Source organism: Fukomys damarensis, unplaced genomic scaffold, assembly GCF_012274545.1.
Source record: "Fukomys damarensis isolate Sample0158 unplaced genomic scaffold, DMR_v1.0_HiC HiC_scaffold_14, whole genome shotgun sequence".
Taxonomy (NCBI): domain Eukaryota; kingdom Metazoa; phylum Chordata; class Mammalia; order Rodentia; family Bathyergidae; genus Fukomys; species Fukomys damarensis.
Window position 1 is genome coordinate 49,307,583 of NW_022900926.1, and position 23,384 is coordinate 49,330,966.

Sequence of the window (23,384 nt, forward strand, 5' to 3'; positions counted from 1 at the left end):
CAGGCAGACAGAACACCTTCTGAGGGGGCGGCTTTTCTTTCATGTACAGTTCTAATAAAAATCTTTTGTAAAATTATAAAAATTTACTATGTAAATTCTTGAAGGAGTCTTTTTCTGCTACTGTAGCTTCTGGAAGGTACTTTCTCCCATTTACTTAAAAATAGACAGGCAATTAGAAGTACAACTCAGAAAAAAAGGACAATGTTCTAGAGAAGTGATTTATAACATTTTAAAAGCTTCAATGTTCATAATTAGCAACACAAAGTTATACAGACTACCCATGTCCACTTATATTTTTTAGGAAATTAAGCAAAATAAAGATATAGTTATCATTCTCACAGCGCAGACAGTACTTCATTTACTCCGTTATTAACAAATCTTTATAAGTACATTTCATAGTGTCTCTTTTATGGCTTTCAAAGTTAACAGCAACTTGATACATATTTACAAAACTTTCTGGATCACACAATTAATTAATGTCAAAGAGAAAGCTAAACTTCTCCAAATAAAGTCTAAAAATTTAGGCCAAAAACTTTTATCACATTTCACTCCCCCTCCCCCAGTCAGATGAATTCTACTATTTGTGTCTGAAACTATACCTACATTAATGACTATATAGACACATCAACCGTACAATTCAAAAGGACCAAGTAAGGTTTCACAATTTCAAAATTTCAGTATGGAAACATCTATCCTACTCTTATTCAATAACTCTGATCTTTTCATTTTTATTTTCCTTCATTCAAATAATAGGAAAAAGTTGGCACTTTTACATTCCATTAAAAACTCTCTCCTTAGTGATCCAATTCTTCTTTAAAACTATTCAAGTCTAAGTATTCTGAGCATACTCACCAAAAAAGCAGCTTCACAAACACAAGGTATTTTGGCAATCAGATTTGCTCCATTTCCTCCAAACTTAATTTTTCCCTTCTCTTCATAAACATTTCATGCTCAGCACCAAGAAATATGATATATGGCTTGTATTTCATAGTTTAAATTCTCTAGTGATCAGTCTAAAACAGGTTGTCAGCCTTGATACAACTGACATTTTGGGCCAGAAAATCTTTCATTTTGGGAGTTGGGGGCATCCTGTACCATGCAGGATATTTAGCAACATTCCTGGCCTCTCACAAGATGCTCGTAGAATCTTCCCTTCCCAAGTCAAGATGACTGAAGACATCTTCAGACATTGCCAAATGTCCCCTCAGTAGATTTACCCCTTTGAAAACTACTTATCTAGAAAAAGAATTAGGAAGTGTCACTGCCTAACGTGGAGTTGGAGTAAGACCCCAAAGGAAGTGGTCCAAGTTTATGACTAATATTTTATCTAGTTTTTGTTGTAGAAAACAGGCAAATAACCACGCTGCATGAGTAGCAGTTAAAAAACAGGCTAATATGCATGCAGAGTGCTTAATGTTATAAAATAAGGTTTACAGAAAAGACACTCACATGGAATAAAGGACAAAAAGCTCTAGTTTTTGAAGAAGTTATGACCTAAAGTTTGAAAATGTATTTAGATCAAGAACATGTTTGGATAACCTATATGAAGTTATAGTTTCTGTCTCTCAAGAATGAGTTAATATCTTTTGTAATTTCATTTAGTTCAACCTAATTATTATCCTGTATAGCATCTATATGTTTCCATAAAATCTTATTAAACTTTCTTTCATTTTTCTCCCTTTTCCCCCTGAGATATCAAATATTATGGCCTGCATTTTCATTTTTGTCTAAAGCAGTAATTGCTTCTAGCAGGTTTTCCTTAATTTTTGGCCCTTGGAAAAAACATAAACTCAGAGTTTTTCTAAGACCCCTGTAGCCCAGAGAGAGAAATGTTCATTTTTCATATATCTATTTAATGATTTTCTCCCATTTGTTTAAATTGCCTAAAGAAAAGTGACTCTTTGCATGTTCAAATATACAGAGAAGACTCATCAATAGTTTATAGTATGACAAAGATTTACTTACCAGATCAGAAAAAAAGTTAGAAAGCATCAAGAGAAAAAAACAAACAAGGAAAGGAAAAGAACTGTACTTGTTAGAGGTGAAGAATGCTAGGGAGTGTAGCTAACTGAAGGGATGCATACTTTCACAATTGTCCAATACAGATACAATCTAGGGAGAAGATTAGAGGGTTGGTTATCTATTAATCAACAGTCAGCTCCTTGTACAAAATATGACCAATTCTTTCTATCACCCTCCCCAATATGTTCTAAACTGCAGAGTGGTAGCAGAAATTCTGGCCTCAAAAACATTGAGACATAGAGTTTAAATTTGATGCTCTATAGGTCACATAGCTCTGATTATCAGGTAACAGAAGTGGGAACAAGATGAAACACGTTCTTTTAAGTTAAGAGTAATACAAGCTCCCTTGAATTATCCTCTTTCAACCTCCCTTCTATTAGTGATAGGATAGTCTACCAGATTTTCTTCTCAACCTTAGCAAAAGAAACCTTCATCCTAAGTCTACACTTCATTCTGGATTCTCAGCTCCTAAGCCTTTAGCTTACCCTGCTTTTGTCTTATTCTTTTCATGTTCACTATTCTTTCTTACATATTGAATCACTTCTCCCTGTCTTCCAAATACATATTCAAAATGTCCAATTTTTTAAAAAAAATCATAAAATCTCTAACTTAATCTTGTGACATACTCTATATTCTCTAAACTCATACTTTTGCTATCTCTTCATTTCTTCAGGAGAACCCATTATAATTCAGTCTGCTTTGGGAGTGTCTACATTATGATAGCCATCCACTCTGTGATCCTGAACTGGCCTTATGTTTAGCAGAGTCCTCCAACCTGCCAAACTCAGAAGACACTCTCTAGTTTCCATTTGATTCCATTTTGTATGTCACTGGGCAGTCCTAACCTAGACCTCCTATGTTCGTGGACTGGAAGAATTAATATTGCCCAATACCATCCAAAGCTATTTACAGATTCAATGCAATTCCCATCAAACTACCAATAACATACTTCACAGAAGAAGAAAATAATCTTAAAATTCATATGGGAGCACAAAAGACTCCAAAACCCAGAGTAATAACGAACAAAAAAGAATAAAGTTGAAAGCATAATAATACCTGATTTCAAGATATGCTACAGAGTCACAGAACAAAATAACATGGTAACTCACAAAAAATACTTGGAGACCAATGGAGAATCCATTAAATAGAGAATCCAGAAATAAATTCCCTGGGTGGATTCTCTTTAAAGATCCACATTTCTTTGCTGCTAAATTTCTGTTAGAGAAAGAAGCAAATCTTGTTCCTTGATATCTAAACAAGGAAAGAGTTATGATCAGATGACACAGGCCCCACAATTATGACAATTATGCTTCAGAGAAAGCAAGAACATACCCGACATAGACACTGTTAACCTGGTTCAGCCCTCAGAGCATGACTGTTGGCTGAAAACCTCTCCATGCAGTCATATTTATCTCACATTATGCACATATCCTAGCTCATGTATTCCAACACCTATGCTGTACTTTCATTCTCTTTTTACTATGGCTCTTTTAGCCTGTAACATCAACTTATTTACTTATGTGTTTATTGTTCACTGACTCTCCTAACCCTACCCCAAATGTAAGCTCCATGAGGAAAGCTTTTTATCTATTTGTTCATGGATACACCCAAGCACAGGGATCAGCAGATTCAGGGTAGATTTTCAGTAAATATTTATTGTGAACTTGGAATGTACTAGTAACTGCTGCTTAAATTCTACTCTCTTATATTCTACAACCAACACTGGTCTTTCTTTTCTTATGTCTTTTACTTAAATTCTTCTTGTATTAGGCCTGCAAAACAAATTAAATTTGATGAAGTCTCTCGAGTATAATTTGGCTACTTAGTTAAGTGACTATTTTGGTGACATTAAGTGAACTTCTGAATAAGCTGGTCATATTTAAATAATTCACTATTTAGCTTTTTAAGAGGTATTCAACAACTAAGAGGATAAAGTGTAATGAGTCTTATCATAGTTTAAATATTAAAGAACAGTCTTATTCAAAGCCCTGACAAAACTTGGTGCTTTAACCTGTGAGGAGTAGGTTTTTCATTAAGTAATTTATCTAATTTCTTAAATTCAGGGCCCAATTTGGGTACAAGCCATCATAAAGGGATATAATCATTATTATAATTTATTTTTATTTTGGCTAGTACTTTAGGTACACCAGCTAAATTTCAAGTACAGTATCTAAAGCTTTAATATCTCTTAGGCTTATATACTTTCGGATTAATGGAATATTTCAGTAGATGACACTAAATTTAACACTTCCAATTAGCAGAATTCGATCAAACTTTTCTTTATTAAGTTCATTGACTATAACAATGATAAATGAACATTAATATATTTTGTTCATATTAAGAAAGCTAAGGAATTATAGTATACTAAAAATAAATACATAACAAGCCCTAAAATGGAAATTTCAAAATAATTTTGAGATAAACTTTTTTAAATGTAGTAAAAATTCAATTTCAGTATGATGGTGCTTCCTTTGGCCTGTAATCTAACTATAAATACCATGAAACAAGACAGTAAAGAATGTCACATATTTAGAAAACAGTTCACTAAATAACCTTTGAAATCACTTATCAAAATTATGGCTATAATTTTCACACCTTTAATCTATATCCAATATTTTATTTTCAAATCTCCTACTTTTTCATTTTAGAGTTGCCTTCCCTTTTCTTTTATTCATTTAAACATTTTGCTCTCCACCTTATTTTTAGGGTAGAAAATTTTGTCTTAAGAAGTGTACTTTGTCAGTACCTTTCCATTTTTCATCATTCACTTTGTTCTCATCTTATATATTAATATATTTATATTAATACTAATCATTTTTTCCTACTCAACCCCATCTGTGAAAAAATCCACTAAGAACTTCTTTGCAATTATGATTAACATAAAAATACTACAAGTTTCTTTAAACCTAAGAATAAATTGGAAAATCACAAATTTGAGAGTTTTTCTAATAATTATGACCATCCTTTTCTTCCTTTTAAAGGCCAGTTTTGTTCATTAAGGCCACCAGTTTTGTTCACCTTTCCATTAGTACATAAAGCAATAATTTGAGGGTCTGAAATTTTTCAAGGCTACTTAATAATATTAGGATGAACAAATCTCTACTGAGGAATGAATCCTCAGATTTAAAGTAAATGTGACTTTTCTGAAGCACTTCTGTAGCACACTTTTTAAAGAGATCTATGATCTCTTTCTACTTGTCTGTAAAACCCGAAGGAGACTAGAACATATTTTGAGATCTTCAAAATTAGTCAGGAATAATTTGTTGAAAAAACTTTTTTAACTCTTAAGAAAACACAGTACAGCTCCATTACACATTAATAATAAAATACTCAATTGTCTGCTCAAGCAAGTGATCCACTGAACAAGCTTTTGATTGGTTACATCCGTACCGACCAAAAGACATCCAAGGAAAGAGAAAGCTTCCAAGACTAAAGTCCTTTGCATTTTCATAGTTGTTAATTTTGAAACAGGAATAGTGATTCTTTAAATTGAGACAGAGGTAAGCCTTACAATGGGCAATTTCTGTATGACTACTCAACCCCTAACATCCTTCAGTTTTTTATATACACTCTTCTGCTATGCGCATGTAAGTAAAATGAGATGGACAGTGTTACTTTGGATCCCCTATTAACCAGCAATCTAGAAATATTTATTATTCTGGGAAAGGTATTAATATTTCTAAGAAATTTCATGTAATATAAAAATTATTTGAACTATAACACTATTTTAAATAAGATAACCAAGACTTGATATGTAATAGTAACACTATGTGATGTAGAGATCACTAATATTCAATTTCATATGGAGTTCACCTCTAATGTTCTACTACTAGTAGTTCATTTAATGTTAAAACTTTAACTAAAAAAACAGTACTCTCAAGTCCAGAAAGACGTTTATCCTTTGTACAACTTAAATAAAGGCTAGCTAAGTGTACCAGTTTTACGAAATAACACAAAACATTTCAGATGCCCATTTTTGAATGGGGTCTTTATATTTGGGTGGGCTGATTGTTTCGAGTTCTTTATATATTCTAGATAATAGTACTTTGTCTGAGGAGCAGCTGGTAAAATTTTTTTCCCACATTGTAGATTGTCTCTTAGTTCTGTTGATGGTTTCCTTTGCACTGCAGAAGCTTTTTAATGAGATCCCAGTTGTTGATTCTTTCTGCTAGTTCCCATGCTACTAAGGATTTGTTCATAAAGTCTTTTCCTATGCCAATGTCTTCTAGAGTTCTGCCTAATTTATCTTCCAGCAAGTTTAGTGTTTCTGTTTTAATATGTAGATCTTTAATCCACTTTGATTTTAACTGAGTGAATGGTGAAAGATAAGGGTCTAGTTTTAATCTTTGGCAGGTTGAGATCCAGTTTTTCCAGCACCATTTATTAAAGAGGCTATCTTTCATTTCTCAGACAAAGAAGTAAAAGCATCAAGTAAATATATGAAAAAATGTTCCACATCACTGGTCATTCGAGAGATGCAGATGAAAACAACACTGAGATTGCACCTCACCTCACAAAGAATGGATGCTATCAAGAAATCAACCAATAACAAATGTTGGCAGGGTTGTGGGGAGAAAGGAACCCTTCTCCATTGTTGGTGGGAGTGCAGACTGGTCCAACCACTATGGAAATCAATATGGAGATACCTCAAAGAGCTGGGACTAGAGATTCCATTTGACCCAGCCATCCCTCTGCTGGGTATCTTTCCAAAAGAATTAAAAGAATCATATCACAGAGATATATGCACACCTATGTTTATAGCAGCACAGTTTGTAATAGCTAAAACTTGGAAACAGCCCATTTGCCCATCCGTTGGAAACTGGATAAAGAAGATGTGGCTTTTCTATGAAGTGGAATATTACTCGGGCCGGGGATTTAGCTCAGCGGTTCGGTGGCCTGCCTTGCAAGTGCAAGGACCCGAGTTCAATCCCCAGTACTCCCCACAAAAAAGGAATATTACTCAGCCATAAAGAATGAGAAATTAGATTCATTCATAGGAAAATGGATACATATTGAGAATATACTCCTAAGTGAAATAAATAAGTCACACATATGTAAATACTGAATAGTTTCTCTGGTGTGAATAAACTATAATAGTATATAAGATGCTAAAGATCTAATGGACATTGTGAAATAGGAAGAAAGGGGCTAAAGGTGTAGGGAAAGTGGGAAGGGTAGGGGAAAGCTAATAAGGGAAAAGAAAAAATATGAGAAATGAAAAAATGCAAATGAAGTGTTTGTAAAGGGGGAAGGGAGGAGGGGTGAAGGGAGGGCAGGGACAAAGGGAAAAAAATGAGAATCAAGACCTGTCATGTAAAGGTACAAGATCCCAATAATGAATGTAACTGTACTATATACCTAAAATGTACCAATAAACTCAATGAGGAAAAAAAATAACACAAAACAAATTTAAAAAAATAAAATAGCATAATTATGACCCCCTTAAAATTTTGAGATCCCATCTTTATCTGGTCAATTAACTTACTAAATGTTATAAACTTTTATTTTTGGTCTTGATTTTTGAGATAAGGTCTCACTGTGTAGTCTGAGCTGAACTTACTATGTAGCCCAGCGTGGCCTTGAACTTGGAATTCTCTTGCCTCAGCTTCCTGCTACTGGGATTACAAGCCTGTGCCACCACACCTGTTTCAATGTCATACATTTTAAATCATAATTATATTTACTAACTTATTGTTACTTGCAAAGATTGAATTTTTAAAGGTACAATTTTAAATGACTCAATTATCTAGTAAATTTTTCCAATGTCTTCTATCCAAACAATGAACATTATACATTACCAACTAAATCTTGCCATATGGTTGTATTTACTTGTCATATGGTTTTTTACCTTTTCATTAGTTCTAAAAATTGATAAAGTCCTTTAAACAGTAAATGTGACATAAACAATGCTGTATAAACACTGAGATTGACTACAACTATTGATCATTTTTTTTTAATTGAGTTTATTGGTACATTTAGGGATACAGTACAGTTACATTCATTGTTGGGATCATGTACCTTTACATGGCAAGTCTTGATTCTCATTTTTTTCCCCTTACCTCTGCCCTCCCTTCACCCCCTCCTCCCCTCCCCATCTACAAACACTTTATTTTCATCTTTTCATTCTCTCACATTTTTTTCTTTTCCCTTTTTGTTCTTCCCCTACGTATCACACCTTCCCTACACCTTTAGATCCTTTCCTCCCATTTCTAAATGTCAGTAATCTTATTAGAATCTTATGCATTGTTGCAGAATATTCACACCAGGGAAACTATTTGGTATTTACACATGTGGGACTTATTTATTTCACTTAGGAGTATATCTTCAATATGTATCCATTTTCCTATGAATGAATCTATTCTCTCGCTCTTTATGGCTGAGTAATATTCCATTTTATAGAAAAACCACAACTTCTTTATCCAGTTTCCAACGGATGGGCAAATAGGTTGTTTCCAAGATTTAGCTATTACAAACTGTGCCGCTATAAACATGGGTGCACATACTTCTCTGTGATATGATTCTTTTAGTTCTCTTGGAAAGATACCCAACAGAGGGATGGCTGGGTCAAATGGAACCTCCAGTCCAAGCTCTTTGAGGAATCTCCATATTGATTTCCATAGTGGTTGCACTAGTCTGCACTCCCACCAACAATGGAGGAGGGTTCATTTTTAATTCACTATTAGTCAATCTTTTTCTCAAATATTTTATAAATCTCAACAGCAACGTACCAGCACTTAATGTAAAACAGTATATTTGATGTCTTTCCATTTTACATTAACTATAACCTAACGACAGTATAAAATACTAATCATGAAGAATTCAGTCCTAATAATAAAGTCACTTCATACACTTTATGTGTTTTAAACACTTTGATGGGTAACCAACCACCACTACTGTTCTTAAAAGACAGTAACTCTTACTAAAAGCCACCTTATTTCTAAAGTTCAGACAAGTGATACACACCTATAATCCCAGCAGCGGGAGCCAGAGGCAGGAGGATTGCCTAATCTACTAATACAAATCATAACACATATCTCAAAGTCACTAGTATTTCACTTCAGGGGATTTTAATGAAATACATTTTATATTTATATTCTGATAATTACTAATAATGTCAATGAATAAAAGCAAAGCTATGAAACCATAGTGAAAACTTAATTGTCCCATTATCTTTTCACATCTTTATTTAGGAATAAACCATCTTTTCTCAAGGAGATGCCAAAGATAAGCACACAACAGCTGAGGCTGAACTCTTTTTATATATTTACTGCTGTATACAGAACTTGAAAAATACGTAGGAAGCTGTTGGGGTCCTAAAGCCGTTTTCTTCTAATGACAATCATTTGCAGAATAATGCAGGGTTGAAATTTATTGTTACTGTTTTCAGCAAATGTACCAATTTAATTGTTACTTTTACCCCATGATGTCTTAGAAAAGATGAAATTGAGGCCCAAAGAAATTAAATTTGTCTGGCCAAGATCACAGCCAGAAGCAACTGAACCTGGAATTACACCAGGTCTTTTGATAACAAATCAGTGCTCTTTCTGCTATACCTTTTACCACCTCTCAAGTCCTTAGCAAGTGTGCTAAGATAAATGCTTGAATAGCAAGTCATCAAATGACATAACTGATAGGGGGTAACATAGGCTCAGGAACAGTCATCTGATCTCATCCCATTCACTTTTTTGTTCCCCATTAGCAAGCAGTGCGCCTGCACAGGGGTTTTACCTGTGTAGCTAATTAGCTAATGAACTGTCTTAAACTCTAACCCCATTTTTTCCAACCTAAATTAATTACATGCTGTTATACCTATTTTTTGTTGTTGTTATTGCTTGTTTGGATTATCACTACTTATAACACTACACACAGATATGCCCGCAAAAAAAAAGATGCAAATGAAAAAACAACACAGTTAGTCTTACAGTAGGACATCCTAACTCCTACCCTGATTAGCAGTGGACATTGGATGAATGCCTTTACTTCAGTGGAGCTTGTTTTTCTCCTCTGTAAACTGCAGGTAGGAGAATTCACCTCACAGGAGATTTATGAGGAAAGCAGCAAGCCACACATATAGTACATGTGCCAGGCACATTATGTGCTCAAAAATTAGCCTCACCTTCACACCTAGAGAAACCCTTCAGTTTTTCTTCTTTTAAATCTTAGGGGAAAAGAGGGACTTCTAATGTATTGCATCAAACAAATGTATGAAGAAATACCTTAAATTTAAAAAGAAGTCATAGCCATGTAGGTGCCCAAGTAGCAATTCAAAGAAAATGTCTTAGGTGCTAAAATTCAAATATGCTGTGTATTACTCATGTTTAAGGTGAGTATCAGACTTCACGTTTAGAGAAAGTTTAAATTTTAAATACAAAACATCATTTCCCTGTCTCACAATAGCTATAACTGTCTCCACTAACGTAAAAGATAAAATCTAGAACTATCTTTTGCTATCAAGCAGAGATGAAAAAACTCTCCCAACCAGGACCTATTCACACAAATAAATCATTGGATTACTAGATTACAAAGAAAACCCCACTGGCAGATGAAGTCTGGTTCTGGAAGCATCCATGTGAACACCAGTTCTTGGCATTTTTGTAAAGCCAGTGAGCATCTTGTTCTAGTACCTGGCATAGATAAAGTGCCTAGACTAAGGGTGACAAATTTGTTTCAGCTTAAGTCAACTACAATTGACTGGAAATTCAAGGCACTGTATATGGATGTAGTCTAAGGCCAAACCAAAGCTTTAAAGAGCACTAGTATCAATGTTTAATATCTTCCAGGGATGAAGGACTATGCTGAAAATCCACTATCTGGCCTCACTGAAAAACAAAACAAAACAAAACACCAAAAGAAGTAGCCAGTTTACTGCTGTATCTTAATGACTACACTGCTATATCAGTGGAATCTTCAGGGATCCCAATGACATAAAAAGTATTTTTAAGATGTAAGTGACAAATCATAGTCTAGTTTCATTCCCATGGGCATAGTAGAGTAAGTGCTGTGTGTTCATGTTCTATTGCCTTCCCTTGGACTCACAAACTCCATTATCCAGTTTCCCCTGCATTTGGGTGAGGTCATTAACTGAGTTCTTGACAATGGATCATAGGTAAAAATGATGTCTAGGGATGGTCCTACTTCTTCATTTCTGTCTTCCTTCTTCATAAGCCAGATGCACAAACTGCAGCGGACAACTCTTAAACTGTAAATAATTGAATCTCTTAAGTTGAAGGAGCCATGCATGGAGGAATGCAATATGAGCAAGAAATAAAAACTGTATCAAGTCACTAGCTCTTGGGATTCCCAACAAGGAAGTTCTGGTTAAGAATGATACATCTAGTATCATGCCACATATGAAGATCAATTATGACCTGCATTAAGGAAATCAGAATTATTCCCTGTGATCCTAGTAAAACGCAAAAAATCCATTTTTCTCAGTGAGGCTATGAAACTGTGACCCTGGGAGCTTTAGTTTATTATGTTGCCAGAGTCACTGAGAAAGTTTGCAAGGATGAAGCAATGCCAGATTAATAGAGAGATTATAGTGACATTCTATAATTAAATATAGGTGAACAAAGCAATGACACATCAAGGTACCTGTTCAAAACAGGTAGATAAAAACTATTTGGTATAGACCCTCATGAAATGTGTGGTTTGACTTCTTTGGGACTACATTTTCTCATTCATAAAATTTAAGCTGCTGGATATCTTCTCTGGTGAATTAACAAATGGGCAACTTGTAACACCCAGCTGAACTGAATCAATGTGATTTGGGCATGGAAAATCCACCTGAGGACTGCTGCCAAAAGCCATAAAAAGAGAATGGGTGGGGAAAATTGGGGAATGTTGACTTTCTAGAAGTACGCTGCAGCTGGTTTTTCTGATGCGAAACTGGCTGTCCTTGATGGAGGAGGAGCTAGGGTCCTCGCTATTCCTGGAAATGGCTGCTGTTCTTAGCAGGGGAGCACTGTTCTTCACCGTGAGCATCACTTCCTGGCTCTGATATAGATCTCTCAGCCTAGTGGCACAAATCTTTCACCCCACTGCACAGGTTTTCTGGCTTCCACCACTGGCTTTTTGGTCTTTCCGGTGCAGATTCTCAATACAGACAAGCAGGAGACAATGTCACGGGCTCTAGGCCACTGGCTGGACTCATGGAGAACATTACTTTGGATTATAGGCCTTTTGCTGGATTTGGGTAGGTCATTGCCATGGGATCTAGGCCCTTGGTTGGATTCTTTGAGCCTAAAGTGTGTGGCTAATCTCTTGCACTCCTCCATATTTGACTTTTTGGGTGAATATAAAATAATCTTATTAACTATGTGTCTTAAATCTAATTACCTCACAGACCCTCACTACAACTCCTAAGATTGTACTCAACCTCAAAGGCACTCCAGGCCTGGATCAACCCATAGTTCAGGTGTCATCACTTGACATGCTCTTCATTTTTGAACTTAGTCTTCCAGCAACCTTCAACTTCAATATCCTAAAATGTGTCTTGTTTTCTGTGAACCTCTTCCTAGACAGTAGCCCTTGTCCATTCCTCACTGATCTGATGCTTAATATCACTTCCTTTTCCATGTTGCTCCTCCAATGTAGTCTTTACCTTCTCTGCTAAAACTTAATTCTTTTGAATGATTTGTAATTATTTTTCATTTTCTGTCTCTAAGTTGAAAGTTCTGTGGTGCCAAGGACTGTGTATATCTTGTTCAGAATGGTAAAGATACCTCTTGGAATAATTCCTGGCATCTAGCAAATATCCTAATATTTGTTAAATGAATAAATAATGAGATTATACTAAATAAGCTACTGAAATCCTCAATGCTGAAATTTCTACTTTCTTCAAATAGTCATTAAAAACCAAATTAAATATGTTGCCATTTATTGTACTTTTTACAAAGCCAAGAGAACCTTAAGTTTTAGGTTAAGATCACTGCTGTTATAAAGCCCTCAAGTTTTTTTGTTTATTTCAGTGCTGGGGATTGAAGCTAGTGCCCTCAAATTGTTAATGGTAATACTGTCAAGTTACTGAATAATATTACTAAATAGTGAATATCAATGCATTTTGAAAGTTTGTGCCCACTGTTGAAATCATGCTTTTCTTTCATATCCATTCTTATCATGCACAATGCATATATTTATGAATTATAAAATGAGTAAAGCAATATTATCCAGCTGTAACCAATTCAAAACCAGTCAAAGACTATACATACACAAAATGCTAATGAAGGGTTTTATCTAATATAGCTAATCATTCTAATATCTAATCATGGACTACATGTCCCAAGAGAAGTATCTATGTGCTTTAAATCCACAACTAAACAATTATAAATACAAATGCTGAAAATATAACATTTTCTTTCCAACTGCTCACTCTAATTTTTCCTATCAAGGTTATAATTTTATTCAAATTGAATTTTAATCATATCATAAGAATACAAGTGTTGAGAGGCTGTCAGGAAACATATACAGGAAGAAATTTAACTAAAAAGTTTGTGACAAAAAAGTGCCTCTAATTCAGGAAATATGAAGCATGTAATAAAAATATCATAATTTAACAAATAGTTACCGAAATCTGCTATCACTAGGTTTGGTGTTAGAGATGCAGTATGACATAAACTTCAGACTAGAAAAAAAGACGACTATTAAACAGAATCCCACTGCAGCTGCATGAATAAGGCAGAGGTATATGCACAGGGGACCATCTACACACTAAGAAATGCCTAAAGCTAGGTTTTAGAAATGAGATCGACACATGCTAAAGACACAAAAACAACATGTGCAAAGGCCTCAAAGTAATGCACAGTACAGTGACTCTAATGAATTAAAGAATTAAAAGAAATTTCAAGAATGAAATCTGAGGTGTGTATATGTGTGTTTGTGTACACAGACAAAAACAAAAGATAGGAAATCAGGCTGACTCCATTTCCAGTATACAAGTGAACTATCAAAGAGAAAACATCCTGATAATCTAGATAAACATTGCAATTATCCATCCATTTGGCTGAAATCACAATAAAAGCAAGCCCCATGACAAAAAAATGTTTTCAGAAAACCACACAGTAGAGTAATACTAAAGAGAAGCCTGCTCCGAAAGCAGGGTTAACCTCAGTAGTTCAGGGGGTCAGATCTTAATATCCTCCATGGCTAGCAGGTGACAGGCCTTTGATACTAAGCAAGATGACTAGTTCGAGCTAAGACCCCAGCATAAATCTAGGATCCTTCTATGATTATAAAGTTAACTGTGTAAAACAAAAAAGTATCTTTGAACAAAAGAAGACAACAGAAAAATGTGTCCTATGAAGCCTATGCCCTGGGTGAATGAGGCAGAAAAAAATCTCTAGGGCACTGGTAACCATAGCTTTACTTTTGTCCAATTTGGTAATTCTAACTTATACCACAGATCCACATTCCAATACCTTGAACCCTTAGGGACAACACACGTTTCAGAATTCATGATTTTTGGATTTGATAAACATATGATTATGCATATGCAACATATTGATGCACTGCTATGTCAACTGCACAAAATAATGTGAAAATATTTTTTTTGTAGCTTGTCATATGAACCTTTGTGATAGATAATACAAAAACAATATAAGGTCAACTTTTGCCACTAAATGATTCCTAAAATTAATTTTTGTTTTCTCAATTTTTAGAACTTTCAAATTATGGATAAGGATTTTCAAATTAAGGATGAGACCTTGGCCTACTATGGATGGGAAGATCCAAGAGCAGAAATCAACTTAAAGTTCTCCCAGGATGGTAGCACCTGTGGGTCCTTATGGAAACACACACAAATTCTCTCAAGGTGATCCTAGGCTTCCCAGGATTCTCACAGGTGAGATTCTAGCCAATATGAGCAGAGTATATAATTACAAAACACATGAGGAAACACCATGATTGAAGGTCAGGTATATGCGACAACAGAAAGAATTTCATGTATTAGATCTCTGCGATACAGAACATAAAATTAGTTTCATTAAAAATGGTAAAAGAATAAAAGAATTAAACATGTGAGGAAGAAATGTATATTATCCCAAAATGAGAAAAATCTGTAAATTTCAAAACTTAAAAATATAAAAACTAAGGATGTATAAAAGCAGATAATGCAGAACTAAAGAGAATTCATAAACTTGAAAATACAGTAGCTAAAAACAAAGCATACTGAACAGAAAAGGAAAGAAAGAACACTGAAAACTATGAAAGATATATTTAGAGATATATGGATATAATAAGGTCTAACATATGTCTAGCATTTGAAAGGCAGAAAAAGAAAAGGAATGGAAATAGGCAATAATCGATGATAACTGAGAGGCTGAAAAATTTTCAGAACTAACAAAAAACATTAATTACCAGGTTCTAGAAACACAAGTTCCAAACAGGATAAACAAAAGGAAAGCCATATCTAGTCACATACATCACACAAGTACAACATGAAGATTATAAAAGCAACCAAAACACAAACACACACACACACACGCACACACACACACACACACGCACGCACACGGATTACCTAAAGGCAGGTAGATGGACGAATTCTTACAAGCAACAATATTATCTTAAAAGATAATATAATTATCATTCTAGAATTGCATATCCAGATACACTATTTTTCAAAACTGTGCATAAAATAAGATTTTTAGAAACCACAAGAGTTTACCAGTATGGAGAAGCAAGGGGCCAAATCACTAAAGATATATATGAAACTGCCACAGTGATAGTAGTAGTAGTTGTGGTACTAGTAATATCAATCATAACAGCAGCAGCAATTGTATTAGTAGTGGTTAGTAGTAGTAGCAGTAGTTATAACTGATTATTATTGCATATTTGTGTGTCAAACTCTAGACTAGGTATTTTTCCTTTTACCCATCATCAAAAGTGAGATAGGTACTATTATTAATCTTCATTTTACAGATGAAGTTTATTACTGATATAAAACAAGGAAGAACATAGCTAGAGATTTCAAGGCATTCTAAAATAATTGATCATCCATTGGATCTAAGAGATAACTCTCAGGTTAGTTGCTTGTTGAGTAGGCAATGACTGGTATCTAATAACAATTTTAATATTTCAAAGATGAATTAAGCCAATAAAAAATTCAGAATATCCAAATAGGTATAGAAATCGTGTGTGTTTATTTTGAAGTGATGAGATCACTATTTCAAGAAGGTTAGTTGTGGAAAAGAAAGAAGAAAGAAAAAAGCGGGGGATGGCAGGTTGCTTGCTGGAAGAGGTCACAGAGTCCAAAGACATCTGCATGTTTTTTTTTCTTATTTTAAGTGAACAATCTTGAAAATGTTTATAAAGATATAGAATGAGGTTAGAGATACAGATGACAGAGAAAATAACTCATGTAGAAGAGAGTTATAATTAAAATAAAAGTGCTAGAAGGATGATCAAATGAAAAAGCAAAACTATACATAGCAGGAAAAGAGCTTGCTTCTCTCAAGCTTCTCTCTCTCTCTCCTGAGTAGCCAGGAATGGCACATCACAAAAGCTAGAACATACTAGGCCCTTTTCTAAGATGCTTAAACTAATGTACAATCAGTGTACAGGGGATTCCTCACTCACTTGGGACAAATGAGAGAGCAAGAAAACACTGGAGAAAGCGTATGGACCTTAATGCACAATTCTCTGGTTTGTGCTGTCACTCAGCTGCTCAAAGGAAGAGTCTATATAATATTTTACTCACATGTCATTGCACAATTGACACTAAAATATCTCATTTGATTATTCTCTCCTTTATAAGAAAAAAATAGGGCCTGGGAGTTAGCTCAGTGGTGCTGCACCTGCCTCACAAGTGCAAGGTCCTGAGTTTGATCCCCAGTACAAAAATAATAACAATAAAAAAGAGCAACACCCACATTACATAAATGTCTAAGAAAAAACACTCATATGCCTTTACGAACAATATGCTTCTCTAAAAAGAGAAATTCACAAAATAAATAAAATGGAATAAAATTTTAATGGTGATAAACATGGCTTTTCAAATTATATAAATGTCATGATTATGTTTGAAGGGACTTATTTTTGGTACCAGGGATCAAACTCCGGTCCTTGTGATTGCAAGGCAGGTGAAGGGACTTTCTGTAGAAGCTGGCTCAGGCACTGAGTCACCAAAATCCAATTCTGTAAGGAAGGTATCCTTAGCCCTCAGGGAATAGGGTCATATTCACTTCTGACCCTCTTTACTGAGTTAGTGAAATACAGATGAACTCTGAAGAAAACTATCAATTAACTTGAAGGGAGGAGGTAAGGTTTTTAAAAGGATAGTTCTGAAAATAAACTTAGAGAAAGATCTATGGCAACTAAACATATAAATTAAGGCATAGATAAGTATTCTTCAACTATGTATTAAATATTAAAACAAGTGTGGCAATATACCAAAACTCTAGATTTTAATCTAAAATTCTACTAGTGAATACTGCAATTATGATTTTATATATTTTCCAGATACACATTTTTTAAATTACCAAAGCAACATTTAAAAACTCAATATTTTGAGGACCAGGGTTCTTAGGCTCCATCCATAACACCAAAAAGAAATAAAAGAAACCAATTTGAGTTACCAATTTTCTCTTGGTTGTAAGAAAGTACCTATCAACCATATTGGTCACTGTATTAGTAATTTTCCCATCGCTGGGAGAAAATACCCAATACTTTCAACTTAAAGGAGAGGTTTGTTTCATTCAGTTTCTAGTGGGTTCAGTCCATGGTTAGCTGGCTCCAGGCAGAAACAACACAGTGGAAGGGCATGGTGGAGGAACATGCTCAACCCATGGAATTTAGGAAACAGACAGTGAAGGAATAAGCCAGGGACAAGAGTATACCCTCCTATGTTATGTTCCCTAGTGATCCACCTCCAACCAGCCTCTTCATCCTAACAGCATCTTCACCCATGAACACATCAATGGCTTAATCCACTGATAAGTATGTATCGCACCCCTATAACCTAATCACTTTACAAAAGCCCCACCTCTGAGCAGATGAGACTTTTGGGAGACATTTTAGATCTAAACTACAACAATCACAACTGAGAAAAAAATATCTAAAGTGATCCGAATATATTCACTATTATAGCATGCATAAAAAATTACTTCAGAAATGAGCAAGTGAAAAGATCTAGAAAAAAACTCTTGCCTGGTGTGGTGTTCACACTTATAATCCTAGTACTCGGGAGGCTGAGGCAAGAGGATTGCTGTGAGTTTGAGGCCAACCTGGACTACACTGCGAGTTAAATAGCCAGACCCTGTCTCAAAACATTTTTTAAAAATCCTTATTGGGTCACAAGGTGATACTCAGACTGTTAAACTACTTTTGAGACAGGGCCTTGCTATGCAGTGCAGGCTGGCCTTGAGCTCACTATGTAGCCCAGGCTGGCTTCAAACTCACAGAAATCCTTCTGACTCAGCCTCCTGCATCCTAAGACTACAGACATAAGCTACCATACGCATTCAGTTAAACTACGTTTAAATTTTCTCTCAAGTGGATTCCCTCCTACTACCTATGGTTCTTTGTCACTCTTTTGCTTCCCCTTCTGCTACCAACCCCTGAGTATCATATGATCTTTTTTCTCTCCTGTTTCACTGAACACCATCCAAGAAGGTCACATCTTCTGAGACTATCACAGGAGTACACAGATTGGACTCCTTATATTTATAATATGAACACTATCAGATTTAATGTTTTTTCTGAAGTATATTTCCCGTTTTCTTGACTGTATAAAAAATAATATAATAATCTGATTTAAACCATCTCCTACTTGAGCTGAAATCAAGAAGAAACAGTGTACACTGGTGTAAGAGAATGTCTTTAGATAATAGCAAATAGTTATGTGAGAACAAATGGAAGCAAAGTTAGCATAATTCCCCTATTGAAAATTATCCTAGTGTTTAGTAATATTGTATACATTGTTCTGAATATTTAGTCAATAAGCTTTGCTTATTTTTTGGATCTTTCAGCACAGAGAATGTTATCACAAATATCAATATATGTTATCCATTGAACTAATATGCAAACTGCATTTCTGTAAATCGAAATGTATTTTTCTTTGTATTTATATGTACTAAGTGTATTTATATGTACTAGGAAAATTAACTTTTAAATATAAATTTTTGTTCTATTTTTTTACTCATAAAATTTCTTACTTTTTTGCATATTTTTTGAGATAGGGTTTGCTGTATAGCGTAGGCTGGCCTTGAACTTACAATCCTCTTGATTTAGACGCCAGAGGGCTGGGATTAGAGATATATGCAACTATGCCCAGCTTTCACAGACATTTCATGAATTAAAACAGCTGGAATTTTATGATACTTTGCCAATATTTTCTTTGAATCAAATACAGTCCATATCCTGTACTACCATTATCGGATATTCTTATAAGAATCATTTTATTTATTGATTTGAGGAAAGTCAGTAAAATTATAGTACCTCAAACATAAATTAAAATTTTGAAGCACTTGCTTTTTTTGCAAAAGAGTGGGTTAAACTAATTACTAAAAACCCTCAAATAGTTTAATATGGGAAAATATGATTATTGATAACCAAATTGACTTACTAATAGGTTGGGTTTGATGTTAATAATAATGTGTGAATTTTGATGCTATTAAATAGAGTAACACATATAACAATGTAGTATATACAGAAATTGACCTTAAGCACTATTAACTGAAATGAATCTTATATCAGGATTGCAAAACTTCTCAAATTTCTCTGTACAGGTGTTTCCTTGGACCTATTATATTTATTTGAAACCCTGAATACTACTTTGTTGTCCTGGTAATGTATTTACTATATTTTTAGCTGTCACTATTTGTTACCCATCAACCATAAAACAGGGCAGGAAAAGCCACTGAAGTGTGAAACAGTCGTAATCAAGTACTTCTAAACCAGTACTTTATATAATATTACACAGTTCATAAAGATTTTGAGTACAATTAATCCAATAGTTAAAAAAGACACAGAACCATAAACTTTATTCTAATTATCTACCAACCTAAACTCTGAAGTAAAACATATTAACAAGTCAAACTAATAATAAATTTTTGTGTCAATCCTCCAAACTCTACATTTACTTTGTTCTCCCACCTAGTGAAATACCCACTACTTAAGAATGCCTTCAATATTGTAGACAAACTTTAGTTATGTATTTGCATGTTTTAATAACAAGTGACTCACTTTTTTAAAAAGTTTATTTTTTTCAGTTTTTATTTCTTATAACTAGTATGTTATGTAAAGCCTGTGCATAAATTTCCTAGGTAGGCTATTGCTTTTTAAAGGAACTACTTCACCAGAAATTTTGAAGAGATATTTTCTTGTAATACATATAATTTATATAGTCAGGTTTCCCTTATCACCTTTTCTTAGAATAGGACACACTGGTAGTGCAACACCTACCTTTCCGAATCCCATCCAAAGGCTGGTTTTAAGTAGAAGATAATTTATTTTATTATTTATTAGAAAAATAAAAATATTAACAAGAAAAACCTCTAATCAGTATTATTACTTATTGGTTGGTTTTACTCATTTCTATGACAGAATTTTTTAAATGTTCATGCATAGAGACCACAACATGGGTAAGGCTTATGATACTCAATTTTATACAAAGCCAGCCAAGCAGGGTAGATATTTTAGAGATTAGAGCAGTTAGGCTAATATGGTTCCTCTCTTCCCCTCATCAATAGAGAATATTATTAACAGTTATTATTACTGACAGTTAAATGCATGGTTAAAAACTATGGAAGTTTATTATCCTTGTTGAACCTAACTGGTGACCAATTAATAATATAAAGCTCAGTGTCTGGCATATAGAAACTGTTCAATACATGCTCATATGGTTATTCATATTAATAAACACTAGCTCATACTTCAGCTGCTTTCTGTGAACATGGAATCTTCCTCCTAAGTTCCATATCTTCAAAATTACCCTAATCACTAATACGTGCTGACATCACTGAAAAATCTCCCATTTTAAAAACTTTTTTAAAAGACTTTTCCAGATCTAAAACACTAAAGTGATTAAATTATGGGGTCTGAAAAGCTGGTCTTTATGATGTCTTAATGAAATGCCCAAACCCATAAATGTGTTCCAAAACTATATCTTTTATGAGGATTTTCTAGACTGATATACACTGTTAAGACATGAGTCATCTTTTCATGGGGAAACTGATGGAAAAATAGCTAAATGATTCAGCATGCTGCAGCAAAATGAGCTGGTCATGAATTTATAATTTCTACTTCACTCAGGTGTCCTACCCCTGGAGGCCTCTTACCCTGCATTGCATGTATAACGTATGATATTGTAATCGATAAATTTTGTTAAACATTCTCTCAGGTAAGGAGTGACTTTTTTTTTCTTCTCAGAAGAACTTCTAGAATAAAAAAAATTACCCAGTGTTATGAGACAACAGATCACAAGGCTGAACAACTCTTACAATGTCCAGTTGTAAGCTTTCTCAAGCTTTGCTTGTGTGGATGATAAGGCTGGAGTTGGTTTTAACACTGGTGCCATTTTCTCAGCTGCACAAGAGACAGTGGGGGATGGACTGACGCTAAAGAAAACCAGAAAATGGGCAAAGGAAGCCAGGTGGGGAACTGGGCATGATTACACCTGTGTCTCTCATGCCAAAAACATAACCAAAGATCCTAAGCAGATGAAAAAGACTGACCAAAACAGAAAACACCAAAATATATTCTGATATAACCTTACTTATAAGGAGCCTCACTACCCAAAGCAAGTGAGTTTTTATTGTGTCCTTATTTACCCTTCATAGTAACCAAAGATTTATGTTAAGCAAATTTAAAAATTCAGAAATGTGTAGATTCCAAACTAGAATAAAGTCTAGTTTATTCACATAACCAATATGAAAAAAAAGACAACTAAAATTGCACCATCTCCAATGGTGAGAAAGTAGATCCACTTTGTCATTACAGAAGTCACTACACCCAGCATTTTCTGAGAATGAGACGAAGAAGTGTGCCAGGATGTGTAAAATAAAATTGCCATCATCTAAGAAGTGTCATTTCCTCATTTGATATCTTGAAGTAATTTCAATTTGGTGTGGTGCATCTCACCCACACATACACAGACACACAAACACACATACACACACCCTCCCTCAGCCGCAACACTGAAAAAGAGTATACCATTTTAGAGTTAATCAAAATGTATATAGGAACCAACTAGGTGACAAGTCTGACATTCCCTGAATTCATCTTTTCCCCCGTTTTGACTGATTTCTCTTAACCTGGAGGAGGGAGTGTAATTAAGAAATAGGAGACGAAAAGCATCTAATCCAACATTTGTACAACTTCGTGAGAGTGTGTGTGTGTGTGTGTGTGTGTCCCATCCACGGAGATCTTGGAGGTCAACAGAAGGAAAACAAGGCTCAACAGGCAAGGTTCCAGGGCTGACCCAAAGCAATACCTCCACAGTTGGAGATTTCCAGCTCAGCAGCAACCAGAGGGGGATTTCCAAGGGCTGCTGCATAACCCACTGCCAGCCCAGGCCATGAGTGCTGGCATCCTAGGCGCCTCTGCCGCACAATTGTCCCACTTATACAAAGAGATGCTTACAGTCCAGGTGCTTCTTCTTGGGGCCCATCACCTCATGAGTGGTGGCTTTGCAGACTGCTCTTGCTACCGCAGAGCCTGTCACGCTGTACTGAGCGGCAGCGATCCTATCTGTGAGCGTCTGGCCCGACATCTTCTCCAGCCCTGTCTACTGCCTCCTCTTCTGCCTGAAAAAAGGAGAGATGGTCCCGCTTTCCACACACCCTACCTTCAGTGCACCCAGGCCTTTCCTCCTCCAGCCGCATGGCGGCTCTCTCCTCCTCCGACCCCGCCCTGGCACCACCTCTCGAGGCCAGCCGAGCTTCAAGCCCCCAGCTCCATTAACGCGGCCCACGGGGTGCTAGCCCTGAGTGCGGCCTTTAGGGAACCCCGGCGTGGTCTTCATTTCCCCTCATCCGCATGCACTTCTCAACTGCCTTTCTGTCAAGGAGCACTTTTCCTGCAACCCGATTCCCGGTGCTGGACTAGCCCCAGCATGCGTCGGGGTTTTTCCTTGGGCATAGCGCCCACCGGTCGCCCACCTCCCACCTCCCACCTCCAGCGCCGCAGTGTTTCTTCCAGGTTCTCTCCCTCAGGCCATGGAGAGTGAATCTAACATCCAGTGCTGGCCACTTCCCTCCTCCCATTGGAGCTGCTGCAGCAATGGGCTCGACCTCCCTCGTTCGCGCTGGAGATTATCCTAATGTTGCGCCATATTATACCCTCGCCCGGTGTCTCCAAAGCCTGCCGAGGCCTCCGCCCGGGCCCCCTCCTCCGCCAAATCGCCGCCGCAGGGGCCGCCCGGGTCT

The 23,384-nt window shown here is 35.6% G+C and overlaps 1 protein-coding gene across 14 annotated transcripts in view; it reads right to left on the reverse strand.

Annotated features, from left to right (window-relative positions):
* Snap91 (synaptosome associated protein 91) overlaps positions 1–23,378 on the reverse strand; it is a 120,603-nt gene extending 97,225 nt beyond the window's left edge. For all 14 annotated transcript variants that reach the window (XM_033763368.1, XM_010631157.2, XM_010631156.2 and 11 more), the window contains exons 1-2: positions 23,298–23,378; positions 22,600–22,763 (exon numbers count right to left, since the gene is read on the reverse strand). In XM_033763368.1, the coding sequence (XP_033619259.1) occupies positions 22,600–22,729 (130 nt within the window). In that variant the 5' untranslated portion in view covers positions 22,730–22,763; positions 23,298–23,378. The remainder of the gene's footprint in view (positions 1–22,599; positions 22,764–23,297) is intronic.
* Positions 23,379–23,384: the final 6 nt, after the last annotated feature.